Raw genomic sequence first — 26861 nt, 5'->3', positions numbered from 1 at the left:
TGTACTGCCGCCTATTTACTGCGGGACGTTCATCATTTATCGAAAATACGCAGCAGCGATTTTTTTTTCCCACTTTGCAATCACAGGCGAGAGCCACAAACAGACCCTTAAGGAGCCACATGCGGCTCCCTAGGTTGCAGACCCCAGTTCTAACGCCTTGCGCTGGGCTCCTTCCTTCTCCGGCCCGGCTGGAAACCAGAACCGGATGTGGTGTCCGGGACTGGTCCGGTAACAGCGTTGCCGCCTGCATCATAGAGTTGGCCTGGAGAATCACCCCAGACATAGACCTTCGGAACGTTCGGCATTTCCGGCTTGGGCGCACGTCACATCCGGGAGGTTCTGAGATGCCGGTAAGAATGGTAGGGGGGCGTATTCGGAAGGGGGTGGGGATCTCGAATTGGGGGTGCGCGCGGATTAATCCCCTTTTCGGGGCTTTGCCGCTCCCCCAGCCAGGGGCTACCTACGGGGAGGTGCTGGCCCCTCCCCTGTTTTGGGGGCTGGAGCCCTCCTCCGCGCAGCTGAAGCAGTGGGGGGCTGAGAAGGGAACGTACCCGCCTGGCAGCCGCGCTGAGGAGAGCCTGTCCCAAAGGGGGGTGGGCCGGGAGCGCCTGGGTGCCGCGCGCCCCCCATTGCCGCCCACGTAGATGTGCCGTTGGGTCTTGGGGCCTCCCTCGCTTCTGTCCGGCCCTGTCTCCGGCCTGGCCTCCGGTTCCCCTTGGCCGTCTTCACGGCGTTGGCCTATTTCGTCCGCCACCTGTTCCGGGCAGCGCCCGCAGACCCGTGTGAGGCTGGTCTGGGGAGAACTGGTGCGTGTATGTCACACTGATGTCAGGAAGGGTCATAGTGAAATCTCCGACAGCTCAGGAAGGGCTACAGGCGGCACTAGGGACCCGGGCTGCTTCCCTCGTGAAACTTTCTTGGTCCCTTCATCCGTTCATATTGTAGTAAATTATCTCACTGGGTGTCAGGGTCGCTGACTAATGGACCAGCCATGGTCTTCAGTTTGGCAAGTAAAGGTGGGTGTTAGAACATGGACAAGATGCTAGTACTCTCTTTGATTCATGTTTTATTTATTACGATTATTAACTTATTGATGTCAGTTATTGGGCTTGTCACTGCACTATTTGTACAAGACGTGATCTCTGTCTGGAGTATATCTGGACATAAAACCAATGAGGAGTCCACAGGAGGGCTCTGTTGTTACCTTTGTGTTGTGTGTTTTCAGATCATTACATTTTGTATGGTTTACAGGAAGCTGTGATGTTGATGGAGCAGGAGAACCAGATCTAATATTGCTGATTCCTACTACTAGTATCTGAGCAACTCAAAGAAATGAGTACAAAAGTATTTCTAGCTTTCTTCCTAATCTGTACAAAAAGCAGTTTAGTTAGTTTATAAGTGCACTGTGTGTGTGTGTGAGAACTGAGCTGAAATTAAGTCAAAGGATATCTACAAATATCATGGACTTTTTGAAATTCAGAAAACAGTGACTTTGGGAACGAGTGGGCAGGGCTTTACTGATTATGGACTCTTGGCTATGGATTTTGATTTCTCCAACAGTCTGAATAAGCCCAAGTGTTGGCAATAGCCCCTGAAGAATGGTCTGGGAATTCTACTATATGTATAAGCAACAAAGTTCTGTCTTTTAACTTGTGTGTAGTCTTAAATTAGGTAATAGAAAGACAGGTATAGAGACTAGGTTTTTAAAATTTGAATTTGGCTTTAAACTGTTTTGTTAACATTCCAGATGCCATTGTGGTAGTATCATAAACACCAAGATAGGTAAGAGAGACCTGCAATAAAGTGGAGAGAACATCCATGTCAAGAGGGATTTTGTATTCCTTAACAATACCCCTGCATTTTTTTACTTTAATTCATGAGTAATAGGTTTCAGCTGCTTACACTTCCATTTTCTTATTTGTTTTAGGTTAAACTGAATATCTGCCTTGCACAGCTTTTTTCAGGAAGACTGCACTGCTTTAAGGCTTGGAGACTATGAAAATAATCAGAGGGGACTGTTCATGCTGAATGCTAAATTTGTGCCTTGCCCAGGACAGTTGCAGGAATCAGAAACTTAATTCAAATGTTATCGGATGAGTTAGAATCCAAACCAGAGGTAAGCAACTCAGAACTGTGCTCCGTTCCAGACTTGATTTCTGTTTCATGGTTCAACGTTTAAGTTCAGCAGAAGATGTAGTTTGTCATTTTGATAATAATTCCTCAAAACTACCTAAACATGGCAGATGATAGCATCCCCTGTATTTAAGATTCGAGAATATTTTCTCCTGTAATCAGATTTTTTTTTTTTTTAGTTTGAGCAAAGTCTCATCAGCATTTTTGAATAAAATAACATTTGGTGAGAAAATAATTTTTTTTTTCAATTTCTGGTACCAACTTCTCTTTTTCCTACCAGAGTGACATTACTGCATTCTGGGAGTTTAGGTTATTTCAGAAGTTTCCAAATGTTTGTCTACAGACAGCTGGCTGCTGACATGGTGCTTGTGACTCTGCTTTAGTTTCACCTGCAAAATTGGATCACAAGGAACTGAAAAGGCATTACATATCCTCTAAATGTGAATTTTTCATGTGATCAATCACTGTAATTGTCACAGTGATAGTATTTGATTATGGATGATAAATGGAGGTGTCCCTGAGTCTGCTTCTCTGTTAAGATGTGTCAACTTTGTGAAAATGTTTGATGGTCCTTGGATTGTTTGTGGGACAAGTGGGAGGGAATCAATTTGATAATGTTGTGAGGAAGAATTTAGAAAAAACAGTGATCTTGTTTAAGATAATCTCTTTGAGAATGTTTGTTTGTAATATGAGAGATTTGGTATTCTTAATGTTTCCTACTGCTTTTATCATAAGGGTTTTGCATACTGGTTTGATATTATGGTAGGAAAAACTAAAATACTCCCTTTCTAGGAGAGAGTTTCAGGTGCTGCTTTTGGTCAGATCTAATGGCCTAACATTGCTACCTGCAGATGGATGGTTTGAACCAAGGTCACCTTGTTGTAGGAGGAAATCTTTTTCTCAAAGTATCTCAGTATAATATTCCATTATATTTTTATATATTTTGTGACAAGGCAGTTCGCAGTAGGGACTAAGGATCCCATTTAATATTTCGTATTTATATGTTTAAGAAACCAATAACTCTGAGCTATCTGGCTATGCAAATCTATTACCCACACCACTTTGTTGCATCTAGTCTTAAAATAGTAAGATTTCAGGAGAAAGAATATCTATTCATATTTGTTTATAGAGCACTTGACAAAATATGATCTTTACTTTTGGTCGAGGCCTCTGGATGTTACTGAGTGGTAACTGGTAAGAATTGGTGATCTCTTAAACTGGATTATGGCCCAGTCCATCTGGTTTACAGCCATCCGAGTACCACACCAGTTTAAATTACCTTATCCAACAACAATCATGGTTCAGACCCTGGCACAGGGTGGAGGAAGGAGCTCTGCACATTTCCACTTCCCTCTTCCCCAGCCAGGGGAAAGGCAATGCAGCACAGTGCTTGTCTGGAGGCTTTTCCCCTGTTGCTGTCCTGGGAACGGTAATGGGGCATGGAGCCATGTGTGCCCCTGGGAAAGGATAGGAATAAGGGGATTTCGAAGTTGGTGGGGTCCTTTCGAAAAGGACCCCTGCCTGGACGAGCCATGCGGCAGCAGAAAGTGGCAATTTCTAAGAGCTGTGCCTGGTGGCATGCTAATGAGGTGCTGAATATGCATTTTGGCACCTCATTAGTAATTTTCAAAATGGCCATTTGCAAGGCCATTTCAGAGATTTGGGCTAGTGTAGACATGGCCACTGTGTTTAGGTCCTCTAGGAGCTATGGTAACACTCCTTCACAAAACAGAACACAGTCATACATAAAGTATAAATAAACTTGCAACAATATGCTCTCCAAGATATTGCGTGGGGTTGCTGTGTCTGTCACAAGCTGCCTCCTTGCATTAGTCTATGTGTAGTGACATACTATGAGATGGTAAATCTGAGTTAGAGGCAATGATGGAAACCTGCTCTGTTGGGTCCCAGGCCAGTCCCTTTATCCTGCAACTATTATTTCTCTCTCTGCAGCCCTCTGTCTTGTTCATTGGATGCAGCAGTTGGAAGGTATATGATAAGGGAGAGCTCCACAGATAGCCAGCTTTAGTCCTTGAGCTGTTTGTGAACATATAATTAAAGACAATCACAATAAGGATAAAATTCTCCTATGTTTTCTTATACAATTGTATCTCTAAACATACATAGAAATTCAATCATATATGTTAACTAGTAGATTTACTCGGCATTGCTTGCGTCCCTAACTCAATTAATTTTTGTTTTTTCTTAATCTAAATCATTGCTCTGGTGTGGGGCTGGAGATGAGGGGCTTCAGTCTGTAGGCTGCCCCAGGGAGAGACAGAGAGGACAACCCAGCTCTCTCTCTTTACAGGTTCTCTCCATGCCCGCTGCAGCTCCAGCAAGCACAACTGGGGGAGGGATGCGATGGGCCCTGAGGCTCTTTCACCTGCCTTGTGATTCTCTTTTCTATGTGGTTTTATGAGAAGCATTCTGGTTCCAGGCCCTACCCATTTTCCCGATGCAAACAAATCCTTAACCTTGGTTTAAGTTACGATAAGAGGAGGCTGTATACCACATATGGTGGTCATAGCTCTTACCGTTTAGGAGTTCTTGAACAAACAGACAGATGGACAGACAGAAAAACTCTCTGAAATATATAATAGATTTACTAAAAGGCTGTTGAATGCTGTGTGTCTGGATTCCTGCATTCTCGTCCCAGCTCTCTGGTCTAATGAACAAAACATGGAACTGAAAGATAAGTTTCCCAGGTGGTGTTCTTTTTTTTTTTTAAATAATTCTTATTCATATGTGGGTCTCAAAGTATTCTATGTCCATGAGCAAGAGTAGTTGTATATTGTAGAACCCTAGAGCCAGGTACACAGATCTGGCATATTATTTCTGAGAGTCAGCGTGTATTGGTGGATGAGACCTAATTTCTCTTTGTAGATCTACCAGAAATTATTTTGTGAAGGCTCTCTGGTTGCAGGATTTTATCCTCATATTTTCTTTAGTGTAAGGTTTTGAGGCCTTCCTTGATGATAAAGGTTGCATAGTGCTTCGAATGATTAATGTTAGCCACTGGAAAACGTGGGCCCAGCAATCATGATCTCCTCGCTCCTAACCCACTATTTCTTCTACTAGGTCAAAAGGTATCTTGATTTGTGGGAGGAATGTAATGCTAGCGGGAGGATTTTTTTTTCCTCTGTCCTAGAATTAAAACTCTGCTTTCACTTTGGAATGCCAGGGGCTTAGAGGAGCCCAGGTATATGCCCAGTGTAGTGTGCCAGGAGTTGAATTTTAACCTTTTGTGGTGAAGAGAGAATGAGTGAACATTGTACAAATTCTAAATTTCAGGACTTGGCCAAAGCTGGGCAGGCTTTCAGAGGGACAGTGCTCTTCTCTGACTTCATGGCTCGTTTCCTGATAAGTTTTTGGTTCTTGCATCCAAACCCTTGACATGCTACTTTTGTCCAAACAATTTTTTTATATTTACAGTGCTCCCTGCTGTTTTACTCCCTACAGTCTTGAAAAAGGTTGATCCATTTTCAATTTTTAGAAAAGATACTGTTAAACTTAAGCCAGAGGTTCAGCAATGAAAATTTTGGATTGAAAAGTTATTTTGACAGAAAATGAGGGATAGAATGGCAAGAAATATTCTGGCTTAGTAATAAACATCACTATTGCCTATACTGATCCAGGCTTTCTTACTGCATTTTTAAAGAAAAATCAAGATGATCAATCTCTTGAGATAATTAGTGGTGGCATCTTTAAATGTTAGTATTTTCAATTATGGGTGCAATCCAGCTCCTGTTGAAGCAAATGAGAAGACTGTTGCTGACATCAGGGAAAGTGGGACTGGGCTCTGTGTATTACAAGGTAGAAGAAGCCTAGCCTGGAGGGCTAGCTCAGTGGTTTGAGCATTGGCCTGTTTAAGCCTAGGGTTGTGAGTTCAATCCCTCAGACAGTCATTTAGGAATTGGGGTATATAAATGCCAGGGATGGTGCTCAGTCCTGCTAAGAGGGCAGGGGACTGGACTAGATGACCTCCCAAGGTCCCTTCCAGCTCTAAGAGATGTGTGTATCCAGTTAAATAAAATAAAAAATAAATAATTAAGTGTCATTGGAACCTTGTGCTATAAATAGATTTGCTTACTACTGCAGAATTCTATTTTCAGGCTCCTCTCTTTTTCAGCTGCTGGTTCAGTTTGTTCAGAATACATCTATTCCACTTGGGCGAGGGCTGGTGGAATCAGAACCTAAAGGCATCACCTGTCTCTCCTTGCTTCCTGTTACTGAGACATCAGAATGCAACAGGCTGATGTTGCCAGGTAAAATCTGTGATACAGGTTTGTGTGGGAGTGCTGTTGATATAGCTGGCTCTGTTGTGCCACTACAGCATGTTGTCCCTGCTTCTTGACAAGAAGGGATCTTGGTAGTGAAGAGAGATTCAGAAAAGTTAATAGAAAATTGTTACTAATAGCAGTGAGGGCACTTTTCTACTTAGAGGTCTGTGATCTTATTCTCTTCACTAGATGATTCTCCAAGTCACACTAATTCCTCCAAAGATGTTCCTTCATCTGCTGTCTTGAGAAGCCTCCAGGTAAACGTAGGCCCTGACGGTGAGGAGACAAGGGCACAGACTGTACAGAAGCCATCTGAGCTCCTGTCAAGTCCGGAGCCTTCCAGTTTATTGCAGGACCTCCAGCCCAGTGACAGCACTTCCTTTATTCTCCTCAACCTAACAAGAGCAGGTAATATCCCTTGTTGTAGTCTGGATGGATCTATTTCAGATTCTAAAATGCAAGAGATATAAATTTGTCTTTATTACAGCTGTTTATGATGGGGATATATGACACTTTCTGGGTATTGGTGGATATTATTCAGGAGCAGGTAACCATTAGCAGCTTCTCACAATGCAGTGGTCAGTGGAGACTTCATTCCGATATCATATCTATACCATGGATATTAGCCCATGAAAAGCAAGAGTCTCTTCTCATTAACTTTGTCTGGTGGAATTGCCATTTCTTCCAGGATTGGGCTGTCCGGCGGAGCACCTTGTGTTCGTTCAGGATGAAGCAGAGGATTCTGGGAATGACTTTCTCTCCCATGACAGCACAGATAGCAGTACCCCTTGGTTCCTACGAGTGCAGGAATTGGCCCATGATAGTTTGATTGCAGCCACTCGAGCGCAGCTCGCAAAGAACGCCAAAGCAAGCAATAATGGTAGGAAATGTCCTTTTACCTTAAATAGTTAGGCTTCTGTGAAAAGCAACTAGCTGTAGCTGTAGTTGTTTTTTCATATCTGAGTGCAGAATAGTTTTTAACTAGACAAATTAATAATGGAAGCATTGTTAACATATGTATAGTTAAGGCTGTGTTGAGATTTCTGTTAAAACTAGGTTTCAGTATCTGTTAAGGCTGAAAACTTACATATTTAATGTTTTAGGAAATTGCATTCAGTAGGTGTGAGTTCAAATGTGTTCATCATCTGTAATACCTACCTCTGATGGTATCTTCCCCAAAATCTTCAGTGGTGAAGACTGATGCAAGACAGTCACTTAATTTCTTTGCAATGTTCTTACTTTCTTAATTTCCTGATAATATAGTAGACCCAACAATTCTCTAGTTGGCTTCATGCTTCTGATCTACTTAAAGAATCTTTTGCTATTTTGTTTTTATCTCCAATTGTTTGCTCTTCAAATTATATTTTAATCTCATAGGCTATGTCTACACTATAGAGTTTTGTTGACAAAAATGGCATTTTGTTGACAAAACCCGCAGAGCATCCACATTCCCAAGGCATTCTGTTGACTGTAAATTGACAGAACACAGTACTTTTGTTGACAGTGTTCTGCTGCTCCCCTATGAAGTAGAATGCCTCTGTTGACAGAAATCAGTCAACAGAAAGCCAGTTTTCTGGGACACTGGGCAGCCCTGTCTGCTGTGCTTCCGGCTGGCTGTGGTATCGAGAGAGTGGCTGGCAGTGCATTCATTCTCTGTGGACAGAGCAGATTGCTCTTTTGATCCACTTTGCAGTCTGGCCATAATCTGTCGACAGAAGATTTGTTAGAAGAAATCTTCCAACATTAACTTCTGTTGTCAGATCGCTCTAGTGTAGACATACTCAGTGTCCTTTTTATGTTACCTGGTTTGGTACCTTGCTGGGAATAGTTTATAAGCCTGAGAAGATAGGTAGCTATGTATGTAGTTTAGGCTGGGTGACAGTATCTAGTTTGTAGGATGAAGTAAATACATGATACCCAGGAACACATCTGGTTTATAGACCTAGATTATATTGGTGTTATCCTGTCTCTTTCTTATGGGAATCTATCCCCTCCGTGGGCTTTGACCTTCTTTTTGTTCCAGGTGAAAGTGTTCATCTTTGCTCAGGAGATGGACAGACAAAAGATTCAAGTCCCATCCCTCACCTGTCTCGCGTAGAGAAGAAGCTGAAGTGCACAGTTGAGGGCTGTGATAGGACCTTTGTGTGGCCAGCCCACTTCAAATATCATTTAAAAACTCATAGGTGAGTAGAGCAGAGACCTCTACTATTGTGCCCTTGCAAACCCTTGCAGAAGTGCCCTGTTTTAATCCAAATATCATTATTCCCATTGTGTAAAATAGGGCAAAGGGGAACTCAGAATTGAATAAAACCCAGATATAACTGCTTAATGGTTTCACTAACCAGGGTTTATAGCAGAGGTAATAAATAGGTGGACTGTGGGTCAAATCCAGACTGCCAAATGCTTTTGAACAGACCATGAAAATCTTTGTTTCATTTTAGTTATCATTATTGTTGTTGCAGTGTGAAAAATGTTTCTCTGAGGTGTGGACCCTGAGTATACCTTGACTGATAAATTTGAACCTTGACAAAAAAATGTCAGCACCACTCCTGTCCACTCTGTCTGGCTGGAAGAGCATCCAGTGTAGAAATGCTAATTTTGAAAATTCTGTTTATCCTCCAGGAAATACACTGGAGAGAGATGACATCTTTGCAGTAAGGCTCCTAATTCGTAAAAAACACTTCTTAATGTAAACTTAATTTAAAAAAAATGCTTCTGAATATGCTGAAACTGGCCCAAGTATTTGGGTAAACACATTGAATTGGTTGATTTTTGTGCTTGGGACACACAACAAAATGGATGTAAATACACACTGCAGACCAATCTGAAAGTCAGGAAAACAGGATTTGAATTTTGAGCCTCTTCACCAGTGGCAGTGTCTCTTATACACGCCTCTCCCAAGAAAGAAAAGATTCAGGAGTTCCTATTAATTTAACAAAATAGAGACTTTGGAAGGATTGGTAACTGCTGAACACATCTCTAAATCTGGCTCTCTCCTCAGAAACTATAATAGAATGTTTAGTTTAGGTGTTAAATTTAGGTATTAAATTTATCTATATGCTTCATAAACTGTAGGTGTTAAATTTATGTATATGCTTCATAAACTGAACAAAGTAAGCCAGATTAGGCTGTTCCTGCTTGTCATTAACGATATTTTAAAGTGTGGCTATCCTTAATTTAAAATCCTATGTGATAGACAGTGTTAACTCAACCTCCCCCATCTCATGTATATGTATTGTTCCTCTCCAAATCACAGCTGTAGCAGGGATCTCAAACTCATGGCCTGCAAGCCATCTACGGCTAGAGCAGTTCCAGAATCTGGCCTATGCACTGCTGCTGGCAAAGGAGTCCTTGCAGCCCTGGGGGATACTGTCTGTACCCTTCACACAAGTCCAGTCCTTGCTCCACCCTGTCTCTTCCTGCCCCTGCTCTGCCCTCCTCCACCCCCCTCCCCCACCCCATCACAACCTTTCCCTTAAGTCCCGTCCCCTGAAGGATGCAGCCTCATGGTTTACTCTGGGAGGGGGGCCTGGCATGGGCTGGCAGCAGGAACTGGGCTTCACTGCACTTGCCGCACCAGCAGGAAGTAGAGTGCCCCAGCCCTAGCATGGACTGGCTTGGAAGGTGATGGAGAAGCAAAGCAGGCTGCTGCGTAGCTCTGCCTCCCTGTGACTGTCTCCACCATGGTGAGTGCAGGGATCCTGACCCTTGCTGCTGGATCCAGCCCACTCAAGTCCCTGCAGGCTAACCCAAGTATGAGGGACCATCCCATCCATAGGACAGTTGGGATGGCCACTGTGTGGCCCAAGGCAGCTGTACTGATCTGTTCTGTGGACAGGACAGCTCTGCACACTCCTTCCCTGGGCCACAGGCACATGCCAGCAATGGCGCAGAGCTAGCAGATGGAAGCTGCTGTAGTCCCACTGCACTACTGGTGATGGTGCTGGACCCCTGGAGGAGGGGTTGTAAATTGACTGAGGGCTGAAGGTGGGGCTGGGGGTTACTGTGGGGTGGGTGGGGGGAACACAAAGGCCAGCAGGCATGGCTAGGAGGTGTGTGGGGGAAGGAGATGCATGAAGAACCCTGCCCCCCGAAGCTGTGTCAGAGAGGGGTGCCTGCTGGCCCACTAGGAGGATTTGAGGACTGGCACTGGCTCTAAGGCTACATCTACACTATGAGATAAATTTGAATTTAAGGCAGGTAGCTTGATATTACCATGTGACTGCCTTCACTGTAAATACCATTAGCTCAGTTTAGGGAGCACTAATATCGATATACCATCAGAACTGGCTGGGTGTAGTGTCGAGTTTGAAGTTAAAAGTTCTAATAAAGGCCAGTGTGGAAGTGCCATGTCTTGAAATCAAATTTGCCAGCCTCCAGAGGTATCCCGTATGTACCCCGCAATACCCCTCAGCACTCCATTCTGGCCGCTGCTCTCTGGGTGCACAGGAATTAGGTAACGGGAAGACTGTGAATTTCAATTTGGCACCAGGCAACCTGTGGCTGTGGGGTCACGTTTGTATGAGAGACGGACAAATGTCTTTCTTTCTTTGCTATTAGCACTGTGAGTGCATCCACCCATTACAAATAGGCTCAACATGGAGTCCATGGTTCTGTTTCTACCTCTGCTAGCTGAGCACTTGGTATTTTTTTTCTGTGCTGCCTGGCTCCAGCCACTGCCCCACCACACCATGTGGCAGCTAGGCTGTTATGGGGATTGTGCTTGTAGAAGCAGCCGAAGAACTTCTTCTCAGCGATTTACATTTGCTCATGTCCCGTCTCCCTCCCCACAGGTGCCTCGCAGTCAGGGTCTTTCCTGCACTCAACCACATCATGTGGGTAGCCCCTGGCCCAATAAAAGGACATGCTTGCCATTCAGCGCTGACCATGCTGCCAGGCAGCACCATGTCCTGGCTTGCTTGTGGTTAGGGCTCCAAGGGCGGGAGAGATTTTCAGGGGCTTGCAGCTTGCTTCAGCTGGCCCCACCAAAAATATTTTTGGTGCCTTTCAGGCACCAGGAGGAAATCTCCCCAGTGGCTAAGATTTTTGGGGCACTGCAGCTGCCAGAGGGAGGTCACCCCGGCAGCTAAGATTTTCGGGGGCTTGGAGCTGCCTGGGGGGACTACCTCAACTGGCCCCCCACTGAGACCCCCCCCCCATGTTCCAACAAGGATCCAGAGGCTAGCTGTTGCCGGGGGGGGAAGTCTCTCCCGGTGGTTACAAATTGTGGGGCCTGGCTGCGACCTGGGAAGAATGGTTCAAGTGGCCTTCGAGCCATAGACCCCTCACGTCACAGCCAAAAAAGATTTTCAGGGACTATGTCAACTGACCGTTCAACCTCCCAAGTACCAAATTGCCCCGCAATGGCAATGAAATTTGGTGAGCCCCATCATCCATCCCCCATGTTGTCAATGTCTGTGTAGTGAAGAGGGAAGCCAAAAATATTTTTTCCTAGCCTTTTCTATCCCCTTTCTTCTACCTTCAGACACCTTCACACAGAGAAAAGTGGGTGGAGGGCCAGTGGATGACACAGACTGTGCAAAGAAGCTGCATAATGGACTGTGAAACCAAATACCCTCCACTCAGTAACTCTTTTTTCAAAAACTTTACTATCCACTCTTTCTTCATGCTTTTCATTGTCCCTCAGGGATCAGATGTAATAAAGGGAGAGGGGAAAGTCGGTGGAAGGCCAGTTGAGAAGACACACATCTGCTGATTTTTATAAAATCTTTCATAATTCAGTTACAGCTGCAGTTTTAAAAAGCAATTCAGTTAGAGAAGAAAGAGATTTCTGTGCATTTGGTGATCTTTGTTGATGCACTAGTTTTTCTTCCTTCCGCCTGGAAAAATGGACATTTGCTTACCACGGGAGGGGGAGTGAGGGCAATACAGCGTGGACAAATACCAGCGAAAATATGCAGCATGCTACAGAGGTGAAGGAACTGCGGGATAGTTTCGCACTGTGCACTACTGCAACAGTCAATGTTTGCCAATTGAGTGTGGCAGCATAAGTCAACTTTGTGAGTAGCAGCTAGGGAGGTGAGGATAGTCAAATTTGAATTTATAAAATCCAGCGTTATTAAATTGATATTAATAAATTTGAATTTATCTTGTAGTGTAGATGTAACCTAAGGTAAATTGAGTTTGAAACTCCTGAGCTGTAGTAAGGGTGTTGGTACAATAGGCATTGGTATATGGGGAAATGTTATCACATCTGTATATTATGTTGCTGTGCACAACATCATCTGTCCCAAACAAAGTTGAAATTGCAATAAACCTGTGATATAAGCCAAAGAGGCTGGCATTTATTTTGTCCCACCCCAAGAGATTTTACAACTTCTGAGAATGTGATACGACTTCCTTAATGAATAATCTAGTTAAATAAAGATTTATGCCACTTACCTGGTTAGGTTACTTAATTTCCTTGTACCTCCATTCATACCAAGTTGAAAAACAAGTACAAGTAGACACCTTATTTAAAAACAGATGTTGCTGTGGAGATGAATGTCCTTGAGAAAATAACATCGTCTTGTAACCCATTGCTGCTGCTCTTTTATTGCCTCTCAGGAATGATCGTTCCTTCACCTGCCCGGCAGAAGGCTGTGGAAAAAGCTTCTATGTTCTTCAAAGGCTGAAGGTGCATATGCGAACTCACAATGGTGAAAAACCGTTTGTCTGCACTGAGGTTGGTTGTGGGAAGCAGTTCACAACGGCTGGGAATCTGAAGAACCACCTGCGGATTCACACTGGTGAGTTTAAATCCCAGGTTGTCTTAGTCTCCAAGGATAGAGTCTTTTCAGGAGACACTTTCTAAGAAATGGTCCAGAGAAAGAATTGCCTGTATGTACCTACACTGCTGTCTGTATTTTCCAACTTAAATTCATTTATCAACCTGATTAACAGTGTTTACCCTTGTAATTTGGTACAAAATTCCTCTCTGAATTTATATATTTCAGATGCTGGGTACTTTTATCTTGTTCCCCTTTATGCTGTCATTTAGGCAAATCATATACCTTTCTCTGTTTTACCTTTAAATCAGTCCCAGGGCCTTTTTAATTTTAATTTTCAGTTCCAAGGTGGACAGTAACTGAAAATGGGGTGTTTTGTGGGGTTTTAGGAGAAGTAATTTTAAATTCTTATGAGAAGAAGGGCAAAGTAGGTTCAGATACTTGTCTTTGCTGCTGAGAATTTATATATAGTACTAACTGGATTAGTGCCTGATTCAAGTGGCATATATTTGCTTTGGTATACATTAAATTAAACTTAACAATGAACTAGTGATAGAATCTAGATTAATTTGAATGTAGCTCTCCCATTACCTGTACTACATGTAAAATAAAAGATAAATATCTTGAGAAGTGTATACAAAGACAATATTTAGAGAGTGGAGCAGATGAGAAACCATAGTTGATGAAAGGTCTAACAGGAAGAAGCAATTAAATAAGGCTTAGTACAGCACTCTGATGTAAAGTGTTCCACATGTGGTCGTGTTAATCCAGATGGACTGCTGATACATGCTTGGCCCTCTGCACCAAGGTCCAACTAAACTCTATGTCAATCTAATTTAAAATAAAAAAAGGTTTCTTATCCATACAAAAAAGAATAATTCAATCACTATTGTGTCCTCTGTGTTTGTTATAATATGCATTAAATTTGTTCTTCAGTGTCAACACATTTTCAGTTCTCAATACACTGCAGATGTTTACACTGACAACACAGAACTGTATCATAGAGACTGGGGGGGGCTAGCTGAAGTCCTGGCTGCTGGGCAGTGAGTATTTGGAACTTTATGCCCCTTGAATGGTGTGGTGAGGTAGTGTATTATAAACACATTCTCTGAATTTATCTGCTAAAATATTCAGTAGTTTAATAGTTGCCGACATTGACATTTAAACTAAAATCTTTAGGTTTTAGTGTTAACAATTGACTAAAATGCATGGGGCAGCCTTTGTGCCTGAGAACATTGCTTGAGACTAGTGACTCAGGAAAATAACACTGCATCAGTTAATAATTTGGTTGATGTTTTAAAATTATTTTCACAACTACAAGAACTATTAACTTTATAAAATGAAAGCTCAGACTTTGAGTGCTGTTGAACACAAACTTCTACAGCACAGAACATACAGACTCCCCTGCCAATTGCTTTATTTATATCAGATCAGTGTGCTATCAGCTTTGTAGCTGTATATGAAGAACAGGATCCTTGCCCTGAAAAGTTAACAGTCTAACTAGAGAACACATAGTTGAAGGATGTGGATTGAGATGCAATAGAAAGCAAACTACCTGAATGATGAAGTTTTGCATATGTACGGATAGTGTGTTTATGGGGTTGTCGTTTGACGAAGTTTTCCACTTTGTTAACCTTTCTCTGCAGGGAGGACTAAGGTTTGTTAGCCCTGGTATTGTGTATATTGTGGCTTGAAAACCCAGCAGAAATTAGAGTATCTAAACCAAAAAGTGTCAGAGACTAGTTCTCCCAAATATGTGTGGCTAGCGTATGTGGCAAATATTTGTTTTGCTATAAATTAAATGAGACTTAAATAAGTTCAGGGGACTCATCCTTGTGTACCAAACCTGAAGATCATTCCAAGTCGTGACTGTGTTCAGACAAATGTATCATCCGTTTCTGTAGATGAAAGTGTGTGCTGTGTTTGATTAATACTAATTTTCCTGCCTAATTTTTATGTTTTGAGTAAGATCGCAGAAGTTACATAAATGGCTGATGAGAATCTTTATGTGCACATTGCTCAGTGAGAACACGTTCCCTGAATCTTTCACTCAGATATGTCAAATATCCGAATCAACATTAAGCCAAACAGTAAATTGCATGGGAGAAGAGTAGTAATGAGTCATATTAAATAATGAGCATGTTTTTCCACTGGTTTACAAAATTATTAGGGCTGTCAAGTGATTAAAAAAAAATTGTGTTCCTCCTCCCCCCACTGTTAAACAATCCTTAAATGCAATTTAAATATTTTTGGATGTTTTCTACATTTTCACATATATTTCAGTTACAACACAGAATACAAAGAGTACAAAGCTTCCTTTATACTTTTGGTTACAAATGTTTGCATTATAAAAAACAAAAGAAATGATAATTTTCAATTCCCCCATTCTAAGTATTATATTGCAGCCTCTTTATCATGAAATTACTAATATAGAATTATGGACAAAAAAACCTGTATTTTAAAAAAGTAAAATGTTAGAGCCCACAAGTCCATGCAGTCCCACTTCTTATTCAGACAGTTGTTCTGAAAAACAGGTTTGTTTACACGTGCAGGAGATTGTTTTGCTGTCTTCTTGGAGTGTGAAAATGAGAATAGTCATTCGCATGGTGCTGTTGTAGCTGGCCATGATATAATGAGATATTTGTGTCAGATGCTGTAGAGATTCATATGTCCCTTCATGCTTCAGCCACTGTTCCACAGGACATACATTCATGCTGATTGCAGGTCCTGCTTGATGATAATCCAAAGCAGTTGAGAGTGCTGCATGTTCATTTCATCATCGGAGTCAGATGCCACCAGTAGAAGGTTCATTTTCTTTTTGGTGGTTTGGGTGCTGTAGTTTCTGCAATGGAGCATGGCTTTTTTAAGATTGCTGGAAGCAGGCTCCACACCTCTTCCCTCTCAGATTTTGGAGATACTCCATATTCATAAATTTTGGGTTGAGTGCTGTAACTGTCTTTAGAAATCTTAGGATGGGTACCTTCTTTGCATTTTGTCATGCCTGAAATGAAAATGTTCTTAAAAGACAATGTGCTGGATTTTCACCTGAGACTGCTATACCATGAAATATATGGCAGAATGCAGGTAGAACAGAGGAAGAAACATACAATTTTCCCCAAAGGAATTCAGTCACACATAATTAGAAACTTAAGCAGCATTGGCTTGGAAGCATGTACTTTGGAATGGTGGCCAAAGCATGAAGAGGCATATGAATGTTTAGCATATCTGGCACACAAATAACTTGCATTGCTAGCTACAAAAGTGCCATACAAGCACCTGTTCTCACTTTCAGGCAGCATGGTAAGAGGGTAGCATTATATCCCACCAATGTAAACAAACTTGTTTGTCTAAACAAGAAGTCAAGTAGCACTTTAAAAACTAGCAAAATAGTTAATTAAGTGAGCTTTCGTGGGACAGACCCACTTCTTCAAACCATAGCCAGACCAGAACAACTCAATATTTAAGGCACAGAGAACCAAAGACAGTAAGCAAGGAGGACAAATCAGAAAAAGATAATCAAGGTGAGCAAATCAGAGAGTGGAGGGGTGGGGTGGGGAGGTCAAGAATTAGATTAAGCCAAGTATGTAGATGAGCCCCTGTAGTGACTCAGAAAGTTCCCGTCCTGGTTTAAACCGCGTGTTAATGTGCCGAATTTGAATATAAAAGCCAGCTTGGCTGTTTCTCTTTGAAGAATGTTGCGAAAGTTCTTTTTCAGTAACACATACCTTTAGGTCATTGACAGAATGCCCCATTCCATTAAAATGTTGACTAACTGGTTTGTGGATCTGGAGTGTTTTGATGTCTGTTTTGTGCCCATTAACCCTTTGTCTAAGGGAGTTAGAAGTCTGTCCAATATACAAAGCATCTGGGCATTGTTGGCACATATGATGTTAGTAGAGGAGCATGAGAAAGTGCCCGTGATTCTGTGAGTAACCTGGTTGGGTCCAGTGATGGTATTTCCAGAGAAGATATATGTGGACAAAGCTGGCAGTGGGCTTTGTTGCAAGGAAAGGTTCCAGGACTGCTATTCCTGGGGTATAGACTGTGACTGTTAGTGAGGATCCTCATAAGGTTGGGAGGTTGTCTGTAGGAGAGAACAGGCATGTCACCCAGGGCCTCCTGGAGTGTGGCATCCTGATTAAGGATAGGTTGTAGGTCTTTAATAATTCATTGCAGTGGTCTGAGTTGGGGGCTGTAGGTGATGACCAGTGGTGTTCTGTTCTTGTCTTTTTTGGGCTGATCTTGAAGTAGCTGGTCTCTGGGTATTCGTCTGGCCCTGTCGATTTTCTTTTTTTAACTTCTCCTGGTGGTAATTCAGGTTTATGAATATTTGGTAAAGATCTTGTAGTTTTTGGTCTCTTTCAGTTGGATCAGAGCAAATGCGATTGTACCTAAGAGCTTTACTGTAAACGATGGATCTAGTTACGTGTGCAGGATGGAAGCTAGAAGGGTGTAGATAAGTATAGCGATCAGTAGGTTTTCGGTACAGTGTGGTACTGATCAGGCCATCCTTGATTAGTACTGTAGTGTCCAGGAAATGTATCTCTTGCATGTTGTAATCGAGGCATAAGTTGATGGTGGGGTGTAGATTGTTAAAGTCTCTGTGGAATTCTTCTAGAGTCTCTCTGTACCATGGGTCCAAATCATAAAGATGTCATCAATGTATCTTAAGTAGAGGAGGGGTAATAGGGGACGAGAGCTGATGAATCGTTGTTCCAGGTCAGCCATAAATATATTAGCATATTGTGGGGCCATGCGGGTGCCCATAGCAGTTCCACTAATGTGGAGGTATAAATTGTCCCCAATCGGAAATGATTGTGTGTGAGAACAAAGTTACAGAGGTCAGACACCAGATTGGCTGTGGTGGCATCAGGGATGGTATTCCTGATCAGTACCCCACTGTACTGAAAACCTACCGATCGCTATACTTACCTACACCCTTCTAGCTTCCATCCTGCACACGTGACTAGATCCATCGTTTACAGTCAAGCTCTTAGATACAATCGCATTTGCTCTGATCCAACTGACAGAGACCAAAAACTACAAGATCTTTCCCAAATATTCATAAACCTGAGTTACCCACCAGGAGAAGTAAAAAAACAAATCGACAGGGCCAGACGAATACCCAGAGACCAGCTACTTCAAGATCAGCCCAAAAAAGCCAAGAACAGAACACCACTGGTCATCACCTACAGCCCCCAACTCAGACCACTGCAATGAATTATTAAAGACCTACAACCTATCCTTAATCAGGATGCCACACTCCAGGAGGCCCTGGGTGACATGCCTGTTCTCTCCTACAGACAACCTCCCAACCTTATGAGGATCCTCACTAACAGCCACAGTCTATACCCCAGGAATAGCAGTCCTGGAACCTTTCCTTGCAACAAAGCCCACTGCCAGCTTTGTCCACATATATCTTCTCTGGAAATACCATCACTGGACCTAACCAGGTTACTCACAGAATCACGGGCACTTTCTCATGCTCCTCTACTAACATCATATGTGCCAACAATGCCCAGATGCTTTGTATATTGGACAGACTTCTCACTCCCTCAGACAAAGGGTTAATGGGCACAAAACAGACATCAAAACACTCCAGATCCACAAACCAGTTAGTCAACATTTTAATGGAATGGGGCATTCTGTCAATGACCTAAAGGTATGTGTTACTGAAAAAGAACTTTCGCAACATTCTTCAAAGAGAAACAGCCAAGCTGGCTTTTATATTCAAATTCGGCGCATTAACACGCGGTTTAAACCAGGACGGGAACTTTTTGAGTCACTATAGGGGCTCATCTGCATACTTGGCTTAATCTAATTCTTGACCTCCCCCCCAACCCCTCCACTCTCTGATTTGCTCACCTTGATTATCTTTTTCTGATTTGTCCTCCTTGCTTACTGTTTTTGGTTCTCTGTGCCTTAAATATTGAGTCTGTTCTGGTCTGGCTATGGTCTGAAGAAGTGGGTCTGTCCCACGAAAGCTCACCTAATAAACTATTTTGCTAGTCTTTAAAGTGCTACTTGACTGCTTTTTGTTTTGATAGTGTATACAGTAGCACGGCTTCCTCTTTGTTTGTCTAAGTAATTGGTTGAACAAGAAGTTAGGACTGTGTAGGCCTGTAAACTCCAAGGTTTGTTTGTTTTTTGAGTGAAGCTGTGTACCAAAAAATTCTACATTATAGATTGCACTTTCATGATAAAGCTTGCCTTACAGTACTTGTATTTTTCAGTTTATCTCATACTATTTATTTTGTGTATCATTATTACAGTGCAAATATTTATGTCTGATTACAAAGTGAGCTGTGTATGAGCCGTGTTCTGCTTTGTAGTTAAATATACCTGAAAACGTAGAAGAAACATCAATGCTTAATACATTTCAATTAGTATTCCATTGTTTAACAATGTTGTTAAAGTAGCAGTCAGTCACAATTATTTTCTGGTTAATTGCAGCTAACTCACACAATTAACTCAGCCCTAAAAATTACTGGATGAAGGGTATGAGATCGATATGTTATACATGGGTTTTTCTATATTATATGATACAGTGTGTCATTCGTCATGTGTGGAATATTTCAAATTGCTTGACAGTGATTGGCATATAGCATGACATCTGGCTGTAGGGCTGTGATTAAGGTGTCATAATAAGCAACAGTGTGCTGAGTTGTGTGGAGCTCTCTAAGGGATGCTGCAGATATCTATTTACTCTAATTTTATTTAATGTCCTTATGACCTTGTAGAGGTTAAGAGCAAGTTAATGAAATTCAAAAAGGATTATAAATAGGAAGACAAAAACACCACGGAGCCTGGAGAAATATAAGGGATCTATAAAGATTTGACATATGAAAAGGAAGATTCAGCCTAGGAGTATGAAAACTAATGTATCTGGGGAATTCTATAGGAGGTAGAAAACTAGGAAGCAGTAATGGAAGAGATCTAAGGGATGATGGTAATCAATGAATTCAGAAATGGATTTGAAATACGGTATGGGAACAAGTCAAGCCCATGTGATTTTTAAGCTGGATACAGATGACCATGACATTTCAGAGCCATCAGGGTTGGTGTCAGTTTCTGTGTAGTTATTATGAAAACACATCTGGAATATTGTTACTTTCTGGGCACCTATATACTAGTAAGGTGTTTTAGAAATAGACAGGGTTGGCCCCAGTTGGCATTTTTTGTGAATTGTGGGCTAGGAATGCTATGAAAGAGTTATACTTGGGGCAGGGAGGAGTTTCAACACCGGCTCTTGATAATCAATGAAGAAGTGGCATCGAACAAATTCAAAGGACTCTGCCGTGGTAAACTTTGGCAGCTGCAACATAAGGCCAAAGAGAACAAATTAATAGGGACCAGGAATGTTACAAGAGGTTGGAAAATAAAATCAAGTCCACTTTTTAATGCCTACAATCTTGTGTTTCATCTAATACAGGGGAAAAGCCCTTCCTGTGTGAGGCACAAGGATGTGGTCGTTCCTTTGCTGAATACTCCAGCCTTCGGAAACACCTGGTGGTCCACTCAGGTAGAGTAGATGAGGCCTTAAATGTTAAATGTCTGTGTTGCAGTATTTTGGTCTATTTTTGCAGTAGAAAATCCCCTATTTTCTCTAGAACTGTTCTTCATGTTGTTTTTTTTTTTTTAGTACTGCTTTCAGGGACCATATGTCTTCTATCCAGAACTTGCATACCTGCAGTATCCTGGATCTTGTGATTTCCACCCTCTGACAGTCTGGCCGTTCTACACATGCCACTTTTTCCAAAAGTGGCATGCTAACAAATGGCCCGAAAAATGCTAATGAGGCACGGATGTAAATTTCTGGTGCCTCATTAGCGTACGGTCACATGATTTGGAGTCTGGAAGAAGCTCTTCTGGACTCCAAAAACAGCGTGTAGAGCAGCAGCCCCGGGGGGGGATCTCCTGGAAGGAGATTTTCAGGAAATTTTCAGGAAGGGGATTCTGGAAGGAGGATTTTCTTCTGGGAGATCCCCCAGGGGCTGCGCCTCTTCATGCCGTTTTAGAGTCCGGAAGAAATCTAAATCATGTAGAAATGGCTTCTGTCTTTATCTGATCATGGAACTATTGGGCTGGAAAGGACCTTGAGAGGTCATGTAGTTCAGGCGAATGCCAATTAGTCTACAAGTAAACTAACTAGATTATGGCTTATCTCTAGCATCTCCTTTCTACATTATTGAATTTCTAAATCCAAAGATACAATTATTTCACTGATTTATATAAAATATTATTGAGCCAGGTAGCTATCTCATAGTTCAAGTTCTAACTAGCTTTCTACTGTAAGACAGATTCTCATCCTGGTCCCCTTAATCAGAATCATGTCTTTCATGTGGTGATCAGCCAGAGCAGGTTTGGAGGTGCGTGTTGATTTTTAATTTGGTGATAATTGGACAAAGTGTGAGACAGGAGTTTGAAGTGATACAGATATTTTCATTTTTGAAATAATTTTTCCATTCTGTTTTGCCCATCAACCATGATTAGGAGATTCCAAATGTGGGTATTCTTGTGTCCTCAATGAGATCATTTATGTGTCTAAGTAGGAAGATATTGGTTTCTTTTTTTTAAATGTGAATAGTTTCATTTGGACTAAGCTTAGCTCCACTCCTTTTCCTTGAGTTTGTATCTATGAGCCATGAGCACCATTGTCCTGGTGAAAACTCTACAAATTGGACTTTAAGCAGTAAACCTACCTACTAACTTGAGGCTTGCCACCAGATCCTGCCTTGTCTTTGTGGTATGGGCCAGGAATGGCAGTATCTCGCAAATTGCACAATACTCTTTCAGTATCCATTACCCCACTTTTGGTCAGATTATATTTTAGGTACAAACGAGATCAAAACTTCCCACGGGCTGTCCTGAACACAAAGTGAGATACTCCAAATAACTTACAAAACAGTGCTGAGAAGGCTGAAAACCCTTATCAAGACTTTGATTCTTTTGGTACTTTGCAACATTGATCCCCTGAAGTGTTTTCCTTCTGACAGAATTATTTCTGTCTAGAAAACAGGAATTGATTTTACTTGAATTTCAGTCCCAATGATATTCTCCTTTTGACTCCATGATCCTATTTATTTATTGGGTCTTTACTACCAAATTCATAACTACTGACTTCATTTGTTTTTTCAGGAGTGAAACCCCATCAGTGCCATATCTGTGGGAAGACATTTTCTCAGAGTGGGAGTCGGAATGTGCATATGAGAAAGCACCACTCCAGAACTGGAGCAGCTGGAAGCAGAGAGCGAGAGCAACCTGGTAAGGATATGTGCAGGAGCCAAAGTTATCCTCCCTGCAATGGGAGTAAGAGGAGGGTATGCCCACACATGGGTGAGGAAGTGGGTATATAGGGAGGAGTAGGTGAGAAAGTGTTGTTACTGGAAGTAGTAGGAGCCAGTAGGCCACTGGAGACAGGCAGGTCGTCCCTCCCTACAGATGTTAGCTGGGAGAAGAGAATTCTTTACTTGGATTGAAGGAAGCCCTTCTTTGGTGAAAGGGAAAGGAGTAGATGAGAAAGAGGTTAAAACTAAAGGATAGGAGGGCAGCTCTGTGTGACAGCCAAGGGGCATGTGGTCCCTTGCTTTGAAAAATCTTGTCTAGTCTCTTTTTGAAGTGAAGCTTATGACCTTCGTACATTCCTCTCCTCTTTTTCATGTGGTTGAACCTATTCTTTCTGTTTAAGTAATTGACCTAACATATCCAACTTGGCCTGTTTGTACTGCAGGTATTCTAAAGGCTTAATATTTTAAAACTGGGAGTTACGACCTGTTGGTGTGGTGGAAGCCCAGACGCATGAGTGGGAATTCATAAAAATGGGTATCTTTGAAAAACAGATGGTTTTTACCAGGTCTCTGTGTATGAGAGAACTCCCTTTTTCTGAGGGTGGTGGGCAGTAAGGGCAGAGACTAGATAGTTCATAGCACATTGTTTTTGTAACAGAGTTGCTGATGGGCAGCAGTTTGCTGGAGGAAGCAGCTGTGCACAGTAAGAATCTGATCTCCATGAACTCTCAGCCTCGCCTTAGTGTGGAGTCTCTGCACCTGCCGGATACTGAATCTATTATTGGAGTAGAGGAGGGTGAGACCAGCTGCTCTTTTTTCCGCCCCCTTATATGCGGTGACTGACAGTACAATGCAGAGGGATGATCGAGTATTGCTTTTATGATTTACATAGGGGAATGAATAGATGGAGAATGAATTATAAAGCAGGAGATTGAAAAGAGGCTAAAGATTTAATCTGTGTCCAGGGTAGGCACTGCATTACCATTCCTGCAGCTTGTTCTGAAACCTAAGATGTTTTAAATGTTTCAAGCAGCTTAGTATAATTATACCAGTTGTGTTCTCTTCATTGTCTTAATGTAGTCATGTTGCTGAAGGCTGCAATCAAGTTTGTTTGGTGTGTCAGGTTCTTTAAATGGTTCTGGTATCCTCTAGATGGTCACACTTTTTTCTGAGCTAATATTCCAAGTCTGTATTAGCTCTGTTAAAAGTGTGTATAGAACGTACATAGTGGCTCTTATGTGAAGAGCTCAGAGTGCTTTGATACACTTAAATTAACAATCCCCAGTTAAATCCTTTATTTGCAAAGTGCAATCTAAATATTTGGTGCTACTGTATGTAAATGCATTGTGGTTCACAGAAGTTCTTGCTGAAGCAACACCAGGCACCCTCCAATCAGCACCTGATGTGGTTTTGCCACAGTCTCATCACTTGGTTTCCATGTCAACAGGGAGACACTCCTATGGGGTGTCTGCATTACTACAGTAAATCCACAGGTCAGTTGATCAGGCCTTTATTCCTTCTTTAAAATGTTGCTGCTGAATTTCAGAATAAAAATGAAAATTGTATTTTCACACTACTGTTTTTAAAGTATTTGTAGACCAAAAAAAAGACACATTTCTGGCTTTAGAACACAGCTTGGTTTTCTTATGATGGTCAGAGATGGTTAAGTTGTTTTCATTGCCACAACATAACTTGAATCAAATTTATTTGGTAGTTCTCAGGTCTTAAATTGTTTACAAGTCCAATCCTGCTCATCTTTAGGACAAGACAAAACATACTCAAAGGGGTAAGGAATAAAAATAGCAAAAAAGGGTACGTGTTGGACTAGCAGTTCATTTGCTGGAAGATCACAGGCACAGTACAGGACCCAACAGGAAATTTCAGGGCCTTGGTAAAATTTATCAAGATCAGGCTGCTCAGGAGTTACATTTAGTTTACAAACCATATCTTGCCAAAATACTGCGATGTTACATCTGGTTGGTTAAAATGAACTATTACTGTATATGCCAGACGGAAATAGCTGGAATCTCAGCAGTTGCTCAGGATGCAGCCATGGGGATATATGTTGTCTGGGTGGAATATTTTTCAGAATCAGGAAAATGATCCAATGTTAAGTGTTCCCCAAAATGCCTAAAAAGAGTATTAATCTTGTCCAGTCAGAACAACTTTGATATTTCACATAGATACTACCATCTTTTTAAGACTTTTAGGGGGTGGTAGGTTGCTTGAACAACTCTAAAAATTGACAGCGAGAAAGAGAGAGGCGTGCCCCCCCCCAAAGAAAAAACACACCTCTCATCAACAATTTTATTCAGTTCAAACAAGCTCACTCTGTGCCACTTTTTTGACTCCAGTCTGGGCTTTTTCAGTCGCAATTACTTAAAATGTTTATAGGTTAAGTTGGATCATCCTGACGCTCTCTCACCATTCCCTCTTCCTTTCAGACAATTTAACATTTTAATCCGGAGTGGGGTTTGACCGAAGTTTTCAGGTGACTGCCACCAGAAAAAAGAGTTTTCTGAGAATTGGGAGGCAAGTGCTAGTGACCTAGTCCTGGGAACAGGGATGCTTGCTGTGGCTAGCTTTTGAGAACAAGTTGTGTGTTTGTGCATAACAGGACAGTTGTGGGTGATTTGGAAGAGCATCATAAACAAGCTTTATGTGCATTGTGTACAGAGGATGTAGTACTCTAATGGTCTGTGTGCAGATAAGTGTTAATCTGAACTGAGTATGTGTTGACTTTACAGTAACAAAAGAAAGAAGAAAGCAATTATATAATCGAAGACACAGGATGTAAAGTTAAAGAACAGACTACTGTGTGCATCTCTCTTTAAAGGAGAAATGCAGGACCTGAATCCAGAGTACATGCTGTGCAGGCAGCTTGCTCTTCATGACTTCCTGCAAAAAAAGCTAAACTCTAATCCAGAATGGGATATGAGATGTAGAACATGAGAGTTCCTGATGACTGAAGCAGATTCCTGAAGCTAATTTAGGAGCTACTAATCAAGTCGGACTGGTAAACTGGACTTTCTGAACATGCCATCAGGAGGGATGCAGCATTTCCGCCACTGCAACCTCAAACCACTTTCACCTGAAGCTTGTTTGCAAGCTCCAGCATTTACAAGGCATTAGTATTGCTTAAACAACTAATAGGAGCTTTTCTTAGAGGAGACTATTTAGGGTATAGTGGATTCTAAATCAGAGCATTGCATTGTTCTGAAGGTTTAATTCTAGGGTGATCCTAATTGGAATCTGAGGTGCTTCCTTGAGCAGCCAGAGCTTCTCCACCTCTCTTCCTTGCTTCATGAAAAAATGTTCCCGAGAGTTCCACCGTGCCCCACAATCTGAGCCTAGGCACAAGTTAGAGGATTACCTCAGAGCTGACTCTGCTGCTTGCTTTGCTCTGTAGTCATTTCTAAAATGCTTTATTAGTGTTTAGGTTTTTTATTTAAAAATCAGAGGTAGAAGACTCAATGTTTTCTGTATTGTAAATAAACAGCCTGTTTCGTTCTTTGGCTTCTGACTTGGTTTGGTAAAAAGTATTTTTTGTTTTTGTTTTAAATTCTGTAAATGTAACAATTTCTCCTTTCTCCTAAAGTGGGGCAAAAACAGTATGTGCAGGGATCACTGCTGAAAACATGCTAGTCATGCTAGATCGCACCCAGGGTGAGCATGAATGTTGGGGGTGCTTTAGTCATGTTCCATCAGTCCAGCTGTGTTTTTTCTGCTGTAATCATCTGTGGTGAAACAGTGAGGCATGGACATTTAAATGGTCACTGTTAGACTCCCGAGTTAGCATCCCATTGAGATAAAGGCAACAGTTTGCACCTTTACAATGAGGTGCTACTTCCCGACACCCTATGGGTACACATTTACAAGCTTGAGTATAAATGGGCTTTAGATGGACAATGATTTAGGGTGGGATGGCACAGAGCCACTACACAGTCCTATTACTTCAACTACTAATAGGCTGTAATAACAAGATGGGCCTCTGTGACCCTCCTATAGGACAGTGTAGTGCCCTACTCCTGAGACTGCCCACATCCTGAAACCTCTCTGCAGACAGTAACTTTGCACAATGGAACAACGGTGTCTCTTTTGCAGTTAGGGACTTTTGCTATAACAAAGGGACCATGTGTGGCTCTCAGAGATACTGTTACATTCTCCATTTACAGACTCAGCTCTTGCATTGTGTCCACATTTAGAAGCTGCTTAACTGAGAGACTACGCAATCTCATTTTTTGTTTTAAATGGAAGCTTAGATTTTGCTGAGACTCTGCCAATGGGAAGGACTGCTACTATGGGACTGACTTTGCCAGTGGTTAGGAAAGTGCCAATTTCTGAGCCTATCCTCACTTCTTCCAAAGATAAAGAGGATGATGAGGGAATGTGAGGAAAGGGTGGACATAAGAAATAGCCATCTTGCAAAA

At 41.9% G+C, this 26861-nt stretch overlaps 1 protein-coding gene across 2 annotated transcripts; it reads left to right on the top strand.

Annotated features, from left to right (window-relative positions):
* The first annotated feature begins 311 nt into the window (after nt 1–311).
* Nucleotides 312–26748, top strand: ZNF410 (zinc finger protein 410). 2 transcript variants are annotated; one of them, XM_074996803.1, is made up of 12 exons: nt 312–350; nt 1928–2116; nt 6266–6401; nt 6606–6824; nt 7105–7296; nt 8440–8599; nt 12984–13165; nt 20577–20666; nt 22283–22408; nt 23090–23227; nt 23789–23924; nt 25179–26748. In XM_074996803.1, exons 2-11 carry the CDS (start codon nt 2084–2086, stop codon nt 23914–23916), a joined length of 1404 nt encoding a protein of 467 aa, XP_074852904.1. In that variant the 5' UTR covers nt 312–350; nt 1928–2083; the 3' UTR covers nt 23917–23924; nt 25179–26748. The 2 variants fall into 2 exon arrangements, with proteins under 2 accessions (XP_074852904.1, XP_074852905.1); XM_074996804.1 differs by lacking the exon at nt 23090–23227.
* The last annotated feature ends 113 nt before the right edge of the window (nt 26749–26861 follow it).

This window comes from Carettochelys insculpta, chromosome 6 (assembly GCF_033958435.1).
Source record: "Carettochelys insculpta isolate YL-2023 chromosome 6, ASM3395843v1, whole genome shotgun sequence".
In the NCBI taxonomy this organism is placed as follows: domain Eukaryota; kingdom Metazoa; phylum Chordata; order Testudines; family Carettochelyidae; genus Carettochelys; species Carettochelys insculpta.
Note: the sequence above shows the minus strand (reverse complement) of the source record. Positions and strands in the feature narration are given on the sequence as shown.